Source organism: Oncorhynchus mykiss, chromosome 9, assembly GCF_057628025.1.
Source record: "Oncorhynchus mykiss isolate SJ-2025 chromosome 9, ASM5762802v1, whole genome shotgun sequence".
NCBI classification, from domain to species: domain Eukaryota; kingdom Metazoa; phylum Chordata; class Actinopteri; order Salmoniformes; family Salmonidae; genus Oncorhynchus; species Oncorhynchus mykiss.
Window position 1 is genome coordinate 47,169,051 of NC_143030.1, and position 22,637 is coordinate 47,191,687.

At 43.1% G+C, this 22,637-nt stretch overlaps 1 protein-coding gene across 1 annotated transcript; it reads right to left on the bottom strand.

The window, feature by feature from the left end:
- Nucleotides 1–422: 422 nt before the first annotated feature.
- Nucleotides 423–21,578, bottom strand: LOC110532126 (leucine-rich repeat-containing protein 38). The gene is made up of 2 exons (XM_021615746.3): nt 20,646–21,578; nt 423–2,399 (listed from the first exon to the last, which is right to left on the bottom strand). The coding sequence occupies exons 1-2, from the start codon at nt 21,271–21,273 to the stop codon at nt 2,152–2,154; spliced, it is 876 nt and encodes a 291-aa protein (XP_021471421.1). The 5' UTR covers nt 21,274–21,578; the 3' UTR covers nt 423–2,151.
- Between the last annotated feature and the right edge of the window lie 1,059 nt (nt 21,579–22,637).

The window sequence follows — 22,637 nt, forward strand, 5'->3', positions numbered from 1 at the left end:
CACATATGGGATCCTTTGGTTGGACAGGGACATCTGCTCTTCTCTGTAAGATGCCACTGTCTGTGGGTATACATCCTTGAGACTGGACTAGAGAAATAGGACATTTCTACAGGCCACAATTTCAAACAATACAACGGAAGTGGGATTTTTTCAACCATATATAGGTTGTGTTGCATGTGAAAGAGGTGCTCCGTGTTGACATGTGAAAGTTTTGTTTGACAGAGATAAATACCATTACATTACACATGCGTAGCAGGGTGTTTCTCGTTCCAAAAGGTTATTATTGCAAATGAGAATTGGTTCTCCATTAAGACACCTTGTTATATAAGAGTTAAATCAATAAAATACTAATATATTTGACCGATGTCTTCATTCAAAGAAACAAGACAGGTATGTGAAATCAAAGTTTTAAAGCAAAGTTAGTGTGTGTATTTTACCACTTTATTTTATCTCTTTACATTTTTGTTATATTGCACTTTGCAACCCCTTGATTATCTTTTCAAGGTGTTTGTTATGGTGCATCATGACAGGAAAAAAAAGCCCTTTCATCTGTTTTTGGGATCTCAAATCTCATTGGTGGGTTACAAGCGCCAGCAAATCTCATTGGTGGGTTGCAAGCGCCAGCAAATCTCATTGGTGGGTTACAAGCGCCAGCAAATCTCATTGGTGGGTTACAAGCGCCAGAGACAGATACAGTTTGACTGAAGCAACGTAAGTGAGACAGGTGGACACCCGCTCAAAACTCAGGTCTTGAAGCATCTGTGACCATGCTGGTTTTCATTTATGATCTACCAGTTGTTTCACTATTCTCTTCGCCAAACAATACACGTGACATCATTGACCTATAGCATTCATTCATCAATTTCACCTGGCTGCTACTAGCTGCTGGTCTATTGAGGATATAAAGGCCGACACAGGAAATGGCTGGAAGGCCCAAACATCAAGGATGATCAAGACGACGAAACACTGAATTCATTTTTACCTTAGCCCTCCTAGCTTGGAATTAGAGTCTTTGCTGATGTGACAATACTGTTACCATGTGAAATCCCCATACAAACAAGAGAAGACTTAATTTGTAAAAAAAAACAAAAAAACAACCAAAACATCAACAAAAGCTTCAGTATCACTATAAACCTTTTGTTCAAATGTAAAAAATAAATAAAATAATTATGCCTGAAACAGGAAAATACATTGGTCCACTTACAGTACAAGCTGTATAATCTAATTATTTCCATAGTTACATTTGTGGGTCATAAATGGCAGGTTATTTTAGCATATTGTTCTATACAGTATACTGTACCTAATGTGTGATTGTTTTTTAACCAATATTACATTTGTGCTAGCCTAAGTAACAGACTGTTTGTGCTCTCTTGCCAACTCCTTAGGGCGTTGTCTCGCCAAACATAGTCAGGCTACATTTGTGCTCCAAAAACAGATATTGTAACAACATCCTCCATATTTACTTGATTTTGCATTTGAGAGTTTGTGTCACAGTTTAGTGTAACATCCATGTTGATTGCTCACGTTATCCAGTTTCTGTGTTCTATATTGTAACAATAGAATCTTCTCATTCAGCCTGCTCTTTGGTAAACAGAGGTTAAGTAGGTTGCTACTCAAATCACTGCAATGGACATAGTTATGTATTAGACTCCAGTGTGCCTGTCCCTTGTCCTCCTCTCTGCCCTTTTACCTCTCAGCTCAACCCAGATCTCAAAGAACCTGCAGCAGAGGAATAGTCCTCTTTGAAAGAGTGGTGCAAGTAATTTTACCTCATGTTAGATTTAAAGTACAGCCCAAATATAGTACTACGATTTCAAGGGAATGCTGGAGGATCTCTCCAAAGTAAGGTAGTAAGGCTGTGTACACTAAGGCAGTGCTAAGAAAACATTTGTATTATTCAAGCGTACAGTTTAACCCACTGCCCTAGCACCCCTCCTGGTGTGCCTCTGACTGCCACCAATGCGGCGAGCAGGAATTCACATGGTAAGAGCCTTTTAGCCCAATTCCTGGGCCAAATACTCCCTTGTTGTCCTTGACTTACTCTTCCATTTTCCTGCCCTTCTTCCTGGCCCTCTTACAAGGTATGTAGTCAGGGTCTGCAATGCCTGCAGTGACACTGAATCTGGTCCCAGATCACGCTCTTTCTCTCTCTCAGTCGTTGCCCTCCTCCTCGTCTGCCTGACCGGCTTTGCCCAGGCGCTGGAAGCAGTGGACCATAGAGGCCAGAAAGAAACTGGCTATGATGGCTACCACAGAGACGGAGATCCCCGAGAAGATGACTATGAGGATATCCGTGAGGGAGAGGTAGCCCCGGCACTCCCGGAAACTGGCCTCAGAGAGCAGACTCAGGGACATAAGACTCCCGTCCATGGGGAGGGAGCACTCCAACCCTTCCATACCTGAGAGGAGAGAGAGAGACAGAAAACAGTCTGGATCACAATCACTCTATGGTCCAATCCCAAATAAACCCCAGCCTGTACACAGTGTAGATCTGAAATTAATTTCAATATATACAGTGTATTCGGAATGTATTCAGACCCCTTCCCTTTTTCCACATTTTATTACGTTACAGCTTTATTCTAACTTGATTAAATAAACTACACACAATACCCCATAATGACAAAGTGAAAACAGGTTTTTATATTTTTTTGAAAATGAAATACCTTGTTTACATAAGCATTCAGACCATTTGCTAGGACACTCGAAATTGAGGTCAGGTGCATCCTGTTTAAATGGATCATCCTTGAGATGATTCTACAATTTGATTGGAGTAGACCAGTGGTAAATCCAATTGATAGGACTTGATTTGGAAAGGCACACACCTGTCTATATAAGGTCCCACAGTTGACAGTGCATGTCAGAGCAAAAACCAAGCCATGAGGTCGAAGGAATTGTCTGTAGAGCTCAGAGACAGGATTGTGTCGAGGCACAGATCTGGGGAAGGATACCAAAAACAAATCTGCAGCATTGAAGGTCCCTGAGCTGTAATGTAACAAGATGTGGAAAAAGTAAAGGGGTTTGAATACTCTCTGAATGCACTGTAAGTATGGTAATAGCTTAACAGTGAAGGTAACAGCTACACTCTGCCCTGTATGTTTAGTGGAATTTTCATCATATTGCATCTATTAATTCCTTTCAGATCTAAATGCGTGTTGGAGCTGACCTCTCTCTGATGACTGAATAAAAAGCCTACACAGGTTTTTTATTGTTGTCTTGTCTGTTCAAAGTACTGTTGAATAGCATGCTGACCATACAATTTGGAATGGCATGCATTGACCGTGGTTGAAATCCACCAAGAATGGCTAGTCTGTGATATCCTCCTACTGTAACAGTGTAAGTGAGGACACTGCGAGACCAGATGGGTGCCATTGTTTTGCCTTACAGGAGCTATAGCCTAGTATGCCTACAGTAGTAGCTACTATATTGTGTGTGTGTTCGTGTCTCATCATTTTCCACACCCATCGAATCCCATCACGTCCCAAAACCCCATCAATTTGATGTTTGTGTTTAGTTTTCCCTCTTATAATAGTGTAAACTATCAAGTGTTGAATTTACTCACTGCAACAGAGAACCACATTGCCATAAATCATCACCTAACACTCCACAGGAATGTATGATTTTCTTTTAGTAGGCATATAAATACATGTGCTTCGTGCCAGGCTGCGTTCCCTGTGTCGTCGTTTGGTGTGATTTAAAGAGCTTCACTGAACACCTGTCACAGACACACGTGACTCCTGTTACATAATTCCCATATAAGGTTTTTCCTTAGGATTTTCTCCAACTTTTCTTTATTCACCTCAAATATTTGTTTGTGAAATGTCCATGTTGCAATCAGATCTATCTGCTTTGGTTTATACAGAAGGAAGATAGTAATCTGCTCCAACCAGTGTATTACTAGTAGACACCAGATCAACCCCCTGGGTAATAATAGAACAGAGACCCATTTATTGAAACTGAAATACATAAATATCTCATTTACATAAGTATTCACACCCCTGAGTCAATATATGTTAAAATCATCTTTGGCAGAGATTACAGCTGTGAGTCTTTCTGGGAAAATTTCTACGAGCTTTGCACTGTACAATATTTGCACATTATTCTTTTTAAAATTCTTCATGCTCTGTCAAGTTGGCTGTTGATCATTGCTGGACAACCATTTTCAAGTCTTGCCATAGGTTTTCAAGCCAATTTATTAAGTCAAAACTGTAACTAGGCCACTCAGGAACATTCAATGTCATCTTGGTAAGCAACTCCAGTGTATATTTGGCCTTGTGTTTTAGGTTATTATCCTGCTGAAAGGTAAATTTGTCTCCCAGTGTCTGTTGGAAAGCAGACTGAACCAGGTTCTCCTCTAGGATTTTTCCTATGCTTAGCTATATTTTCCGTTTATTTTTGTCCTAAAAAAAACTCCCTAGTCCTTGCCGATGACAAGCATACCCATAACATGATGAAGCCACTACCATGCTTGAAAATATGAAGAGTGGTACTCAGTAATGTGTTGTGTTGGATTTGCCTCAAACATAATGCTTTTATTCAGGACATGAAGTTAATTTCTTTTACACATTTTTTTCTGTTTTATTTTAGTGCTTTATTGCAAACAACATATTTGTGTTCTGTACAGGTTTTCTTATTTTCACTCTGTCATTTAGGTTAGTATTGTGGAGTAACTACAATTGATCCATCCTCAGTTTTCTCCAATCACAGCCATTAAACTCTGTAACTGTTCAGTCATAATTGGCCTCTGTGAAATCCCTAAGCGGTTTCCTTCCTCTCCAGCTTCTGAGTTAGAAAGGATAACTGTATCTTTGCAGTGACTGGGTGTTTTCATACACCATCCAAAGTCTAATTAATATACAGTTGAAGTCGGAAGTTTACATACACTTAGGTTGGAGTCATTAAAACTAGTTTTTCAACCACTCCACAAATTTCTTGTTAACAAACTATAGTTTTGGCAAGGCGGTTAGGACATCTACTTTCTGCATGAGACAAGTCATTTTTCCAAAAACTGTTTACAGACAGATTATTTCACTTATAATTCACTGGTTCACAATTCCAATTGGTCAGAAGTTTACATACAGTAAATTGACTGTGCCTTTTAAACAGCTTGGAAAATTCCAGAAAATTATGTCATGGCTTTAGAAGCTTCTGAAAGGCTAATTTACATAATTTGAGTCAATTGGAGGTGTACCTGTGGATGTATTTCATAGCCTACCTTCAAACTCAGTGCCTCTTTGCTTGAGATCATGGGAAAATCTAAAGAAATCAGCCAAGACCTCAGAAACAAATTGTAGACCTCCACAAGTCTGGTTCATCCTTGGGAGCAATTTCCAAACGCTCGAAGGTACCACGTTCATCTGTACAAACAATAGTACACAAGTATAAACACCATGGGACCACGCAGCCGTCATACCGCTCAGGGCGGAGATGTTTTCTGTCTCCTAGAGATGAATGTAGTTTGGTGTGAAAAGTGCAAATCAGCCTCAGAACAACAGCAAAGGATGTTGTGAAGATGCTGGAGGAAACAGGTACAAAAGTATCTATATACACGGTAAAATGAGTCCTATATCAACATAACCTGAAAGGCCGCTCAGCAAGGAAGAAGCCACTGCTCCAAAACCGCCATAAAAAAGCCAGACTACGGTTTGCAACTGCACATGGGGACAAAGATTGTACTTTTTTAGAGAAATGTCCTCTGGTCTGATGAAACAAAAATCTAACTGTTTGGCCATAATGACCATCGTTATGTTTGGTGGAAAAAGGGGGAGGCTTGCAAGCTGAATTACACCATCCCAACCGTGAAGCACAGGGGTGGTAGCATCATGTTGTGGGGGTGCTTTGCTGCAAGAGGGACTGGTGCACTTCACAAAGTAGATGACATCATGAGACAAGAAAATTATGTGGATATATTGAAGCAACATCTCAAGACATCAGTCAGGAAGTTAAAGCTTGGTCACAAATGGGTCTTCCAAATGGACAATGACCCCAAGCATACTTCCAAAGTTGTGGCAAAATGGCTTGAGGACAACAAAGCCAAGGTATTGGAGTGGCCATCACAAAGCCCTGACCTCAATCCAATAGAAAATTTGTAGGCAGAACTGAAAAAGTGTGTGCGAGCAAGGAGGCCTACAAACCTGACTCAGTTACACCAGCTCTGTCAGGAGGAATGGGCCAAAATTCACCCAACTTTTTGTGGGAAGCTTGTGGAAGTCTACCCGAAACGTTTGACCCAAGTTAAACAATTTAAAGGCAATTCTACCAAATACTAATTGAGTGTATGTAAATGTCTGACCCACTGGGAATGTGGTGAAATAAATCAATGCTGAAATAAATCAGTCTGTATACTATTATTCTGACATTTCACATTCTTGAAATAAAGTGGTAATCCTAACTGACCTAAAACAGGGAATTTTTACTAGGATTAAATGTCAGGAATTGTGAAAAACTTATTTTAAATGTATTTGGCTAAGGTGTATGTAAACTTCTGACATCACCATGCTCAAAGGGATATTCAATATCTGCTTTTTTATTTTAACTCCTCTACCTACAGGTGCCCTTCTTTGCGAGGCAAACATCATCAAGTTTGCTGATGGCACCACGATTTTAGGCCTAATAACCAACAATGACGAGTCCTTCTCTATGGAGGAGGCAAGCAAAATGTTATTGTGGTGCCAGGACACCAACTCTCACTCAACGTCAGCAAATCAAAAGAGTTGATTGTCAACTTCAGGAAGCAGAGGAGGAAACATGCCCAATCCACATCGACAGGACTGCAGTAGAAAGAGTCAGCAGTTTTTAGTTCCTCGGCGTCCACAGCACCGAGGACTTGACATTGACCAACTACAACACCACTCTTGACAAGAGGGTGTAACAGCGTCTCCACTTCATAAGGCAGCTGAAGAAATCTCTTCTTCAAATACTACCGCTGCACCATCGATAGCGTCTCGACTGGTTGCAGCACATCCTGTTAAGAGAATTCATCATCATCAAGCACCCCAAACAGCCCAGCCACATGCTGTTCACTCCCTTACTGTCGGGAAGACGGTATCAGAGCATCGGATCTGATACCAACAGGCTCAGACAGTTTCTATCCACAAGACATCAGACTGCTGAACACTTGAACTGGACTGACTACCTGCACTGACTCTCCGCACCTTAGCATTCATGCACTCACTCACTCACACACCCACACATTCATCCATATGCGTGCACACACACACACACACACACACACACATTCATGCTACACACACATCACAACTGCTTCTACCAGACTCCTATTATTATTGCTAAATAATGCACAATTAAACACCTTCCACCCAATCCCCCCTTCCGCAAAACACGTGTAAATATTGGACTATAAATTGTGCCATCATATATTATATTTATGCAAAAAAATATATATATATTCTACTCAGCCATTTACTATGTTTGTGTTCTTATCTTTTACTATTTCTTATTGTTGTTGTATTGTCAAGAAGGAACCAGAAAGAAAGCATTTAGTTGGATGGTGTATGCCATGTGTATCCTGTACATATGACTAATAAAACCTTTCAATTATTGCATGATAAAAACAGAAGTGTGCAGAACAAGAAATATACTTATATTTGCACTCTGGGGATTACATATCATACCAGAATAAAATTAAATCATACACCGTAACAGATAATAATGGAACAGTACCAAATTATCTGATCAAATTGATATTATGAGGATAAATAGATTATGCTGTGGATTATTTTACTTATAATGATAAGGGGCTGTGGTTTCCTAGTAAAATAACCCAATCTATTCCACTAATGCACTAATCAGAATTATTTAAAATTCAATCGGTATTAGCTGTTTTTGGAAAAGGTATTTAATATAAAACATTAATCTAAATCACATATGGTGTACCTCAGTCATGATAATAAAGGCAGTTTCGGATGCTTCCATTTTGGCATGCCTGTGTTTGTAGCTGCTGTGGTCAGCAGTCAGAATACATCATTATCAAGTGTGTGTGCGTGTGTGCGTGTGTGTGCGTGTGTGTGTGTGTGTGTGTGTGTGTGTGTGTGTGGTGAGTCACAGTCAGACCAGAAGGGGTTTTCCACATGCGGAGAGATTCAGTGACCTCATCGCTCTGTGATATTCCAGTCACGTGGCTCTCCTCTCATCTCACCATGCAGCACAACAAGCTCAGCCCAGACACTGGCTGTCCTGCTCTCTCTTTCTCTGTCTCTGTCTCTGGCTCTATCTGTGGAGAGGACCAGAATGCTAAATTGCAAATAGATGGAGAGAGTCTGTATGGTTTCGGTGTTGGTGGTGATGAGTTTCGGGGTGGGGAAGGGTTGAGTAACATAATGCCTACATTGTCTGACGCTGCCTATAAAATCAAATCAAATCAACTTGCATGTGTCACATGCACCGAATAAAACAGGTGTAGACCTTACGCCGAAATGCTTACTTACAAGCCCTTAACCAACCATGCTTTAAGAAGTTTTAAGAAAATAATAGATAAGTAAAAAATAGAAAATAAAAGTAACAAATAATGAAACGGCAGCTGTAAAATAACAATAGTGAGGCTATATACAGGGGGTACCGGTACAGAGTCAATGTGCAGGGGCACCGGTTAGTTGAGGTAATTGAGGTAATATACATGTAGGTAGAGTTAAAGTGACTATGCATAGATAATAAACAGAGAGTAGCAGCAGCGTAAAATAGGGCTCTGGGTAGCCCTTTGATTAGCTGTTCAGGAGTCTTATGGCTTGGGGTTAGAATCTGTTAAGAATCCTTTTGGACCTAGACTTGGCGCTCCGGTACCGCTTGCTGTGCAGTAGCAGAGAGTCTTTGACCTTCCTCTGACACCGCCTGGTAAAGAGGTCCTGGATGGCAGGAAGCTTGGCCCCAGTGATGTACTGGGCCGTATGCACTACCCTCTGTAGTGCCTTGCGGTCGGAGGCCGAGCAATTGCCATACCAGGATGTGCTGCAACCTTTTGACCATCTGAGGACCCATGCCAAATCTTTTCAGTCTCCTGAGGGGGAATAGGCTTTGTCGTGCCCTCTTCACAACTGTCTTAGTGTGTTTGGATCATGATAGTTTGTTGGTGATGTGGACACCAAGGAACTTGAAGCTCTCAACCTGCTCCACTGCAACCCTATGGATGAGAATGGGGGCTTGCACGGTCCTACTTTTCCTGTAGTCCACAATCATCTCCTATGTCTTGATTACGTTGAGGGAGAGGTTGTGGTCCTGGCACCACATGGCCAAGTCTCTGACCTCCTCCCTATAGGCTGTCTCATCGTTGTTGGTGATCAGGCCTACCCCTGTTGTGTCATCAGCAAACTTGATGATGGTGTTGGAGTCATGCCTGGCCATGCAGTCATGAGTGAACAGTGAGTACAGGAGGGGACAGGGCATGCACCCCTGAGGGGCCCCCATGTTGAGCATCAGCATGGCGGATGTGTTGTTACCTACCCTTGCCACCTGGAGGCGGCCTGTCAGGAAGTCCAGGATCCAGTTGCAGAGGAAAGAGTTTAGTCCCAGGGTCCTTAGCTTAGTGATGAGCTTTGAGGGCACTATGGTGTTGAACGCTGAACTGTAGTCAATTTATAGCATTCTCCCATACATTAGGTGTTCCTTTTGTCCAGGTGGGAAATGGCAGTGTTGACTGCAATAAAGATTGCTTCATCTGTGGATATGTTGGTGCGGTATGCAAATTGGTGTGGGTCAAGGGTTTCTGGGATATTGGTGTTGATGTGAGCCATGACCAACCGTTCAAAGCACTTCATCTCTACATGCTCTTGGGCACAGGGACTATGGTGGTCTGCTTGAAACATGTTGGAATTACAGACTCAGTTTGAGGTTGAAAATGTCGGTGAAGACACTTGCTAGTTGGTCTGCGCATGCTCGGATTACACGTCCTGGTAATTCGTCTGGCCCTGCGGCCTTGTGAATGTTGAGCTGTTTAAAGGTCTTACTCACATCGGCTGCGGAGAGCATGATCACACAGTCGTCCGGAACAGCTGATGCTCTCATGCATGCTTCAGTGTTACTTGCCTCGAAGCGAGCATAGAAGTAATTTAGTTTGTCTGGTCGGCTTGTGTCACTGAGCAGCTCTCGGCTGTGCTTCCCTTTGTAGTCTGTAATTGTTTGCAAGCCCTGCTATATCTGACGAGCGTCGGAGCCGGTGTAGTACCACACGATCTTAGTCCTGTATTGACGCTTTGCCTGTTTGGTGGTTCGTCAGAGGGCATAGCGGGATTTATTTTCCTTGAAATCGGCAGCTCTACCCTTTAGCTCAGCGCGGATGTTGCCTGTAATCCATGGCTTCTGGTTGGGGTATGTATGTACGTTTAATGTGGGGACAACGTCATCGATGCACTTGTTGATGAAGCCAGTGACTGATGTGGTGTACTCCTCAATGCCATCGGAGGAATCCCCGAACATATTCCAGTCTGTGCTAGCAAAACAGTCCTGTAGCTTAGCATCTGCTTCATATGACCACTTTCTTATTGACCGAGTCATTGGTGCTTCCTGCTTTAGTTTTTCTTGTTAGCAGGAATCAGGAGGACAGAATTATGGTCAGATTTGCCAAATGGAGGGCGAGGGAGAGCTTTGTACACATCTCTGTGTATGGAGTAAAGGTGGTCTAGAGTGTTTTCTCCTTTGGTTGCACATGTAACATGCTGGTAGAAGTTAAGTAAAATAGATTTGAGTTTGCCTTGCATTAAAGTCCCCGGCCACTAGGAGCGCCGCCTCTGAATGAGCTTTTTCCTGTTTGCTTGTACATATACAGATACATAGTATACATAGACCGCCACCCCTTGTCTTAACAGAGGTCGCTGTTCTATCCTGCCAAAAAAGCTTAAAACCTGCCAGCTGTATGTTATTCATGTTGTCGTTCAGCCACGACTCCGTGAATCATAAGATATTACAGTTTTTAATGTCCTGTTGGTAGGATATACACTACCGTTCAAAAGTTTGGGGTCACATATAAATGTCCTTGTTTTTTAAAGAAAAGCACATTTTTTGTCCATTAAAATAACATCAAATTGATCAAGAATACAGTGTAGACATTGTTCATGTGGTAAATTACTATTGTAACTGGAAACAGCAGATTTGTTCTGGAATATCTACCTAGGCCCATTATCAGCAATCATCACTCCTGTATTCCAATGGCACGTTGTGTTAGCTAATCCAAGTTTATCATTTTAAAAGGCTAATTAATCATTAGAAAACCCTTTTGCAATTATGTTAGCACAGCTGAAAACTGTTGTTCTGATTAAAGAAGCAGTAAAACTGGCCTTCTTTAGACTAGTTGAGTATCTGGAGCATCAGCATTAGTGGGTTCGATTACAGGCTCAAAATGGCCAGAAACAAAGAACTTTCTTCTGAAACTCGTCAGTCTATTCTTGTTCTGAGGAATGAAGGCTATTCCATGCGAGAAATTGCCAATCCCTTCACAGAACAGCGCAAACTGTCTCTAACCAGAATAGAAAGAGTGGAAAGCCCTGGTGCACAACTGAACAAGAGGACAAGTACATTAGAGTGTCTAATTTGAGAAAAAAGACGCCTCACATGTCCTCAACGGGCAGCTTCATTAAATAGTACCCACAAAACACCAGTCTCAACTGGTAAGAGGCGACTCTGGGATGTTGGCCTTCTAGGTGATCGTAGTCTATTTTATTATTGATCGATTGTACGCTGGCTAGTAGGACCCATGGTAAAGGTAGATTACCTTCTTCCTCGATATCTGTGTATTTTTCTCCTGCGAATGATGGGGATGATTGCCTTGTCAGGCATCTGAAGTAAATCCTTCTCGTCTGACTCGTTGAAGAAAAAGTATTCCTCCGGAATGGGGTGAGTAATCACTGTCCTGATATGTAGAACCTCTTTTCAGTCATAGGACACAGTGGCAGAAACATTATGTACAAAATAAGTTACAAATAACAAGAAAAAAACATAAATATTATCACAATTGGTTGCGGGATCATAAAACGGCAGCCATCTCCTTCGGCGCCATTCTCATGTAAACCTAAAATTGTCAACAAAACACTGCTTGTGTGTGTGTGTGCAGTGGCACATATTCATGGAAGCCAAGGAAAGCCAGACATCCCCCAACAATTGACAAAGAAACAAAACATACAAGAATAATTTTGCTTTTGTCTCTCCGTGTTTCATACATTTCCTTCAATTCGCAGAGGCTGAATGTACCGTATATCACCGGAGAAAGCATCCAAGCGAGCAAAACAGCGTCCCTCTGTCCTAATATGTGTAGCGAATCTATCTCATGATGTCTGGTCAAAAAGAGAACGACGTTGTTGCCACCCATATCATTGAATGCAAGGGAAGCCAGCGAGCATTTGGCCACCCTTGATAAAAATAAACAAGTGATAATATCCAATCAGAGTTGGCGCACCAAATAAACATGTCAAGAGAAGCCAGTTTGGATATGGCTTCAGACCAATCACATCAAAAGCCAATAGTCATTAACAGGAGAAAACTTTGAATTGTTACATCTTGTTGTGTTGTTGTCCTCCAGTGGCTAGCTAGCTAGCAAGCTAAAATCGTTCCTTTCCTAAATGAATCATGAATGGAGATAGGGATTTGGACTTGTCGTTTTACTTAATTCTCCGTACTAGCCAATGATTATAACAGCGATTCTGATCCAACTATAACTTCATACATTGTGCCCCTGGCCCGAGAGGATGTATGCTAATGTTAACTAGCTTGCCCATGAAAGGATGTTAGGTTAACAAGCAACATTTTAGCAAAGTAGCCTAGGACAACAAAAACTAAAAGTGTGTACTGTATGACAGAGTCATAGACCTTTTAGGCAACATGGAAAAGAGGAGGATGGCATTGGCGTTCCTCTACAAGTAGGGTGAGTCAACATGTTTTTTCTATTTGCATGCACGCGCTTACTCACGCATATACACACACACACACACACACACACACACACACACACACACACACACACACACACACACACAGAAACCAGTGCCATGGACAGCCACATCATGTTAAGCTTACGTTGATTGGACTAAATCGTTTTGGTTATATTTTTAGTCACTGTTTTAGACTAAGCATAGGTGATTTGATGATGTTGAAATATTGAAGTTGATATGGTGCTGGAATAGTGGAGGCAGCTTCTGTTTTCTTAGGGAATTCCGGTAACTCTCTGTGGTTCTAAATCCATAGGTGTTAATTAGTCCGAAAATGTTGTAAACATTACCTTGCTTGACCATGCAAGTAAAGTAAAGAAATAAAACAACAGTAGAAAGACATTTGAAAAAAGAGTAGCAAGGCTATATACAGACACCTGTTAGGCTTATTGAGGTAGTATGTACATGTAGGTATCGTTAAAGTGACTAGGCATATATGATGAACAGAGAGTAGCAGAAGCGTAAAAAGAGGAGTTGGCGGGTGGTGGGACACAATGTAGATAGCCCGGTTAGCCAATGTGCGGGAGCACTGGTTGGTCGGGCCAATTTAGGTAGTATGTATATGAATGTATAGTTAAAGTGAATAAGCATATAAGATAAACAGAGAGTAGCAGCAGCTTAAAAGAGGGGTTGGGGAGGGGGGGGCACGCAATGCAAATAGTCCGGACTCCTGTTCAGGAGTCTTATGGCTTGGGGGTAAAAACTGTTGAGAAGCCTTTTTGTCCTAGACTTGGCTCTCCGGTACCGCTTGCCATGCGGTAGTAGAGAGAACAGTCTATGACTGGGGTGGCTGGGGTCTTTGACAATTTTTAGGGCCTTCCTCTGACACCGCCTGGTGTAGAGGTCCTGGATGGCAGGCAGCTTTGCCCCGGTGATGTACTGGGCCGTACGCACTACCCTCTGAAGTGCCTTGCGGTCAGAGGCCGAGCAATTCCCGTACCATGCAGAGATGCAAAGGGTCAGGATGTTCTCGATGTTGCAGCTGTAGAACCTTTTAGGGCTCTCAGGACCCATGCCAAATCTTTTTAGTTTCCTGAGGGGGAATAGGCTTTGTCGTGCCCTCTTCATGGGGGCGGCAGGGTAGCCTAGTGGTTAGAGCGTTGGACTAGTAACCGGAAGGTTGCGAGTTCAAACCCCCGAGCTGACAAGGTACAAATCTGTCGTTCTGCCCCTGAACAGGCAGTTAACCCACTGTTCCCAGGCCGTCATTGAAAATAAGAATTTGTTCTAAACTGACTTGCCTGGTTAAATAAAGGTAAAATAAATAAAATGACTGTCTTGGTGTGATTGGACAAATCTAGTTTGTTGTTGATGGGGACACCAAGGATTTTGAAGCTCTCAGCCTTCTCCACTACAGCCCCGTCGATGAGAATGGGGACGTGCTCGGTCCTCCTTTTCCTGTAGTCCACAATCATCTCCTTAGTCTTGATTACATTGAGGGATAGGTTGTTATTCTGGCACCACCCGTCCAAGTCTCTGACCTCCTCCCTATAGGCTGTCTCGTCGTTGTCGGTGATCAGTCCTACCACTGCTGTGTCGCCAGCAAACTTAATGATGGTGTTGGAGTCGTGCCTGGTCACGCAGTCGTGGATGAACAGGAAGTACAGGAGAGGACTGAGCACGCACCCCTGGGGAGCTCCAGTGTTGAGGATCAGCGTGGCAGATGTTTTGCTACCTACCCTCACCACCTGGGGGCGACCTGTCAGGAAGTCCAGGATCCAGTTGCAGAGGGAGGTGTTTAGTCCCAGGAGCCTTAGCTTGGTGGGCACTATGGTGTTGAACGCTGAGCTCTAGTCAATGAACAGCATTCTCACATAGGTGTTCCTTTTGTCCAGGTGGGAAAGGGCAGTGTGGAGTGCAATAGAGATTGTGTCATTTGTGGATCTGTTTGGGCGGTATGCAAATTGGAGTGGGTCTAGGGTTTCTGGGATAATGGTGTTGATTTGAGCCATTACCAGCCTTTCAAAGCATTTCATTGCTACGGACGTGAGTGCTACGGGTCTGTAGTCATTTAGGCAGGTTGCCTTTGTGTTCTTGGGCACAGGGACTATGGTGGTCTGCTTGAAGCATGTTGGTATTACAGACTCAATCAGGGACATGTTGAAAATGTCAGTGAAAACACCTGCCAGTTAGTCAGCACATGCCTGGAGCACACATCCTGGTAATCCGTCTGTGTATGTTGACCTGTTTAAAGCTCTTACTCAAGTCGGCTACGGAGAGTGTGATCACACAGTCGCCCGGAACAGCTGATACTCTCATGCATGCCTCAGTGTTGCTTGCCTCGAAGCGAGCATAGAAGTGATTTAGCTCGTCTGGGCAGCTCGCGGCTGTGCTTCCCTTTGTAGTTTGCAAGCCCTGCCACATCCGACGAGTATCGGACATGGTGCAGATGTTGCTCTAAGGTTTTATAATGGAACAAATGTGTGTTTGAATTTATTCTGCTACTGTGTCTTCTAAGTTGTCTCGACCTTAGCCTATACTGTATATCACGGTGCCAAGGCATATGAACAGGTTATAGAGCAAACAATGCAATTATCACAACACATACAGTGCCTTTGGAAAGTAGTCAGACCACTTGATTTTTTTCCACATTTGTTACGGAGGTGGTCCCTGCACAGGGACAGCTCAGCGGAAATTTCAGAGCGCCACCTATAGTACTCGAGTATAGTACTCGATAAATCTCAAACGTTCATAAAAATACACATGCAAGGTACTGAATTAAAGCTACACTCGTTGTGAATCTAGCCACCAAGTCAGATTTGTAAAATGCTTTTCGGCGAAAGCATGAGAAGCTATTATCTGATAGCATGCACCCCCCCAAAATACCAGCACGACACGTAAACAACAGATTTTGCGGTAGCCGGCGCTACCCAAAACGCAGAAATAAAATATAAAACATTCATTACCTTGGACGAGCTTCTTTGTTGGCACTCCTATATGTCCCATAAACATCCCAATTGGGTATTTTTCCCGATTAAATCCGTCATTGTATACCCAAAATGTCATTTGCTGAAGGCCAGTCTGATGTTGCAAAAAGCCCATTTACAAGACGCAACGTCACTTTTTAAAATTACAAAAGTCGCCTATAAACTTTTACAAATCACTTCAAACGACTTTTCTAAACCAACTTTAGGTATTAATAAACGTTAATGATGTATCAAATTGATCACGGGGCGATCTGTATTCGATAGCAGCAAGTCTGGAAATCATCGTCCATTTTTTCAGTTTCACAACATACTGTGGTGCGCCTCAAGAAAGGAGGGGCTTATTCGTGTAATTCCTTGTAACCAAGGATAAATAAATCAGAAAATGACAGCAATGGCGACATCGTGTGGAAGCTGTAGTCGTTTACAGGGGGTCCTCATTTATTTTAGGTCGCCTTAAACAATACATTGAATGGCGGACGAATATTTTTTGTTTTGTTTTTGGTAAACTGTTTTACCAGGGATTTTTGCTCCTAAACACGTTCTGTTATAGCCACAGACCCGATTTAACCAGTTTTAGAGACTTCAGAGTGTTTTCTATCCACACATACTTATCATATGCATATACTATATTCCTGGCATGAGTAGCAGGACTTTGAAATGTTGCGCGATTTTTAACAAAAAGCTGCGAAAATTTGCATCATCCATAACAGGTTATAGAGCAAACAATGCAATTATCACAACACATACAGTGCCTTTGGAAAGTAGTCAGACCACTTGATTTTTTTCAACATTTGTTACGTTACAGCCTTATTCTCAAATTGATTAAATTTAAAAAATCTTCAGCGATCTACACACAATAGCCCACAATGACAAAGCAAAAACAAGTTTTTAGAAAGTTTTGCAAATGTATTAAAAGTAAAAACAGATCTGAGGAAGGGTACCAAAACATGTCTGCGGCATTGAAGTTCCCGAAGAACACAGTGGCCTCCATCATTCTTAAATGGAAGACGTTTGTAACCATAAAGACTCCTAGAGCTGTCCACCCGACCAAACTGGACAATCTGGTGGGAAGGGCCTTGGTCAGGGAGGTAAGCAAGAGCTCCAGAGTTCCACTGTGGAGGTGGGAGAACCTTCCAGAAGGACAACCATCTGCACAGTGCCAAGACAACGCAGGAGTGGCTTCGGGACAAGTCTCTGAATGTCCTTGAGTGGCCCAGCCAGAGCCCGGACCTGATTGAAACATCTCTGGAGAGACCTGAAAATAGCTGTGCTGCAACGCTCCCCATCCAACCTGGCAGAGCTTGAGAGGATCTGTATAGAAGAATGGGAGAAACTACCGAAATACAGGTGTGGTACTGTCACAGCGTTGTGAGCGTACATTTTACTTTATTATAAATGTCGCCAACAAAACAAGAAACAACAAAAACGACCGTGAAGCTTACTAGGGCTGTACAGGCCACTAACAAAGTCAACTACCCACAACTAAGGTGGCAAAACAGGCTGCCTAAGTATGATTCCCAATCAGAGACAACGATAGACAGCTGCCTCTGATTGGGAACCACACTCGGCCAACCACACAGAAATACAAAACATAGAATGTCCACCCCACATCACACCCTGACCTAACCAAATAGAGTAATAAAACGGCTCTCTAAGGTCCGGGCGTGACAGGCACGCTTGAAGCATCATACCCAAGAAGACTCGATGCTGTAATCGCTGCCAAAGGTGCTTCAACAAAGTACTGAATAAAGGGTCTGAATACTTATGTAAAATATTTGTCAATATTTGTATTGTGTGTAGATTGATGAGGGGGGGAAACAATTTAATCGATTTTAGAATAAGGCTGTAACATAACAAAATGTGGAAAAAGTCAAGGGGCCTGAATACTTTCCCGAAGGCACTGTAGATTGTAATATGGCTATTTTGGGGGGTGAGGGGGGGGGGGGGGGCTTGGCTTCCCTGGTGATTTTACCCACGCACCGTGTGTCACTCGCAGAGCGATGGAGTATCTTTTACAGTGATGGAACATTAGACTAGATAATGTCAGTGTCAATGGCATGCTGTCATCAGTATCAAATGAAGTGTAGTTGTGAATAATAGATGCTGATTGTTCATCCTTGACCTATGCTGTAGTGTGATTACACACATTCACCTACAGGCACCGTTCGTGAAATATCCTCAGTGAATGCGTCTTAAACGGGCAATCTGAGGTTCAAACATTAACAGAGTGGTTATCTTCTTCAAGAATCAATGGGCATATTAATTTACAAGTTTAAAAAAAACGTATCTGCCAATTGCAGTTGCCTCTTTATCTGAGCTTTGTTGCATCTTGTTGATACAGTACCTGAGAGTACACTAGGCTTCAATGTGTCTATTCATGTTCTCAGATGCTTAACAGATCAAGACGATCTCAATCAGGATCTGACAGAGCAATGTCCCTGACAGCAAAGTGGGGAAAAGAAAGTTGTTACTGTTTGGGTCAGTGAAATTACGGTGTCCAATGAAATTACAGTGTCCAAGAGAAAATGACGTTTTTGACTTATCCCACAAACCCAGTGACTGGGCTTGATTGAATGGCTCTGTGGAAGTGTCCAGTTCAGCAAGTGGTCCATTATTCCGTGCCCTTCATTCTCCAGTTTGTTCACGGCTGTAGCTCACACAAGAACATTGATTGTGATTTGCCTCAGAGAGTCAGGAATTGAGTAATCAGTGAGTAAAGGTCTCGTTTAGCCTAATCCATCAGAGCTCCATTTCTTCCTAGTGTATACATTCCGATCCATGTTTCTAGTCTGCCCACTTGTCAGAATGATGAAAAGATGATTATGGCATTCAACGAGTTTCTCATAAAGGCAATGGGAAGGAGTAAGTCTGCCTGTGTGTCAAATACACTGTACAACCCATATGTCCTTTAGGTTAAGATACAGTAGAGGTTTCCTGTGGTTAGCCCTACTAAAGGTGCTAAACCAGGCATAAGGCCAGAGCCTACAGTTGCTAAGGCCTATAGAAGAGCATGTAGGAAGCACCATAGTGTTGGTGTGTATATGTGTCTGTGCTCACTGAAAACTAGGTGTTAATGTGCCCCCAAATCATTTTGTTACTATAACCTGGAGCCCAGGGCACAGCTTTTGAAATGAAATCTACTGTGAAGATTGCCAATGTGCCAATTTGATCAATTGATGTGATCCATAGAACACCCTGTTGCTTTGATTAGCGTACTGTAATAACATAGGATGTGTCCCAAATGGCACCCTATTCCTTATGAACCCTGGTCAAGTAGTAGTAGTGCGCTATAAAGGGGAAAGGGTACCTTTTGGGATGTACCCACATAGCTTACTTCAATACAGGCCCTAATTCCAGCTGACATTGGTGTACCTCATTTGTATGGCCCTTAATAAAGATGTAAGAGGGTGAAGTAGCACTAGCCTAACTCTCTTGGGAAGCAGTTAATATGTAAATATGGAGTTGGACGTCCACTCACAGAGCGTTTGCTCAGGTCAGAGCTCACGATAGCACTGAAGCTCCGGAGAATGAGAGTGAGCATATACTGCGTGCAATAACCTGTCAGCACTGCAAACAAGGAATATTTATGTAGACAATACCCTCACTGTCTATATATATGGCAACACTACAGAGTGTGGATCAGAAGCTATATGTAATGCTTATTGTCTGTAATTACATAAACAATGCGGGTATATTATGATCAATCAAGTGATTCAGATCCCATTGAATTTGATTCCCTGGCCTCATGTCTTTTTCATCTTGAAGATCTTACATGTGATCTACCCACTCAATATTTTGGTGGACACACTCTTACAAAAAAAGGTGCTATCCAGAACCTAAAAGTTTTCATTGGCTGTCCCCGTAGGAGAACCCTTCGAAGAACCCTGCTTGTGTGTGTGCATGTGCATGTTCTAAAATCACAACACTATCCAGGTTTCTTACTCAAACACTGCACTCTTAGAAAAAAAGTGGAAAGGGTTCTACATGGAACCCAAAATAGTTTTTACCTGGAGCCAAAAGAGTTCTACATGGAACCCAAAAAGGGTTCGTCCATGAGAGTAGGAATGTTTTTTTTTAAAGAGTGCAGTTTTTGAGTATGAAACCTGGATAGTGTCAATAAACAGTCTCCTTGTTGTGATTTTAGAACATGCACATACAAACACACAAACACACACAAGCAGGGTTCTTCAAAGGGTTCTCCTACGGGGACAGCCAATTAAACTTTTTAGGTTCTAGATAGCACCTTTTTGTGTAAGAGTGTGTCCACCAAAATATTGAGTATAATATCTGAGAACACACTCTAATGTGGCATATGGTTAATTCATTATTCAGACACAATCTGGTATCTGTAATCTGGGACCCTCCACTCGTCTTCCAGAATTATCTTCTCTCTTTCGAATACTTATCAAGATGTTTCAGAGTGATCTTATGAAAGCATTGAACTGTCCATATCCATACAGAATTATCAGTAGTATGAGCAACAAACTGCACATGAAATAAATGACGATGAGGTTGTTCGCCAATAGCTCTTTACTCAATATTAGACAATTGAAAATAAAGAGGAGAAACCATATTTGTAGACATACAGTGTAGAGATATTTCATACTAAACACTGTTATGCACGTTATGTTATCTGTCTTTCAGTGTACTGTGCAGTTTTGGATTCTAATTCTGTAACCGATTGGCTTATAGTGAGTTGTTTGAATCAAAAACAAGTGGGCTGACAAAATAGTGGTTTTATATGTCCTAGCACAGGCAAAGATGTTAACGTGCTGTTAAGCAGCTTACATACCCGTTGGAAGCTTGTGGCGGTTCTCCATCAGCCACACAAAGAGTTTAGCAAAGTGACAGTTGCACACCCAGGGGTTGCCCTCCAGGCGCAGCACCCGGAGTGAGGTTAAAGGCTCCAGCACCCCCACGTCCAGCCCCTGCAGGCCGTTTCGCTCCAGCTCCAGCACCCGCAGCGAGGTGAGACCCAGGAAAGCGTCCTCCTCCACCTGGCTAAGATAGGGGTTGTTCCCCAGCCGCAACTTAATCAGGCTCCTGGACTCTCCAAAGGTCTCTGACTGGATCTCTGTCAGGTTGTTGCTGCCCAGGTCCAGGAAGACCAGGCGGGATGATGTGCTGAGAGTGCCAGGCTCCAGCCCAGACAGGGAGTTATTCCTCAGGTCCAGGTAGACCAGGTCACTGTACAGAACCAGGAAATCCGAGGGGATCAAGGGAATCCAGTTGTCAGAGAGCAGGAGGCGCCGGACATCCAGGGGGATGGGGCTTGGGAGGCGGGTGAGACCTTGGCCCTGGCAGTCCACGGTGTGGTGGTCTGGACACAGGCAGCTGGACGGACAGTTGTGGCCCCGAGTCAGCAAGGTGGAAGAGAGCAAGGCAAGGAAAGGCTGAAGCCAGTTAATGCATGGTAACATTGTCAAGGGGGTAAGAGGGAGAGTAGGACTTTAGGTAGGGTAGGGGAGGGGGAGGTTGGGAGGAAGGGGGCACAGGACAGGAGAGGGCACGGGGGGTGGGTAGAGATCAAGAGGTGGGAGATTAAGGAAGGGGAGGGGGAAGCAGAAGGAGGAAAGGAGTCAATGTCCTGGCGCTGGCATCTCTCTTCCGCTTGGTGTATAATCTACAAAGGCCTGGCCATCGAGTGGCAAGAGAGATGCGGAACAGTGTTTTCCAGGAGATCATGTAGCAAGCCGTCTGTATCGAATAGCAGCCTGCTGGCTTTGAGGGAATAAGGGGAGGAGTGAGAGAGCAGGATCGAGCGAGAAAGAGGGAGGGAGGGGGTGTGGATTAACACAGAGGTAAATAGCAACTAGCGAACCAGAGACACGCTGGGGAGGGGGTGTGTGAGGGTCGAGGGACGGAGGGCGGTAGGGTAAGCCAGGAGGGGGTGTGAACTTGCAGTCGCCCCTCAGAACAGTTAACGAGTGACGCCATCTGTGAGTCAAAAGAAGAATATCATGTGAGTATCTTAGCATTGGAAGGCTAGACTCACTTAAAACATGGGTGTTTGTATCCAAACGTTTGCCTTTTCTTCTTGTGCTCAGAAGCTACCGTCAGTGGCTCGCTGTCCAATTGACATCACATTCCCAACTCACATGTTGCATTTCGCATTTCGCTATACTCACAATAACATCTACTAACCATGTGTATACATTTGATTTGATTTGATGATGTCAAATGGCTCCCAGAATCCCTGGAGGAAAATCATCCTGACGACTCCTGACCGCGAACTTCGGGAAACATCATCATATACGTCTCCTCCTCATCTGTCCTCTGCCTCCTTGTGCTGCACGATCCAGCCATCCCAGCTCCGTTGCCATAACAACATGCTCTAAACATCCACCGTGGCGTGAAGCCGCCTGGGCAGCACAGACGAATGTACTGAAAGTGTCATATTGAGGAATGCCATCACTTGACAGCTTGCCACAGCGGCATGATGCATTTGTCTCGTGCCTTCACTGAACAAGCTGAATGGCCGTCTCATACCATACACATCCACAACAGTACCTTTAATGCACTATATCCTATAAATAGAAATACACTATACATCCACTACAGCTTAACACATCCACTGCAAAATAAATACTTGACCTTATACTAAGCAGTATGTTCCCAATTGCAGTTGCGAACAGCAGCTGATTTGCCAGCTGTTATTGTTTACATGCTATTTACCTGCGTGCTACAGCAGTCAGACATGATATCCCCAGATCACAGTTAGAGAAACAGAATGCACGCTAGCATGTCCTCCGAAAGCATTTTCTGGTACATGAAACACAGACCA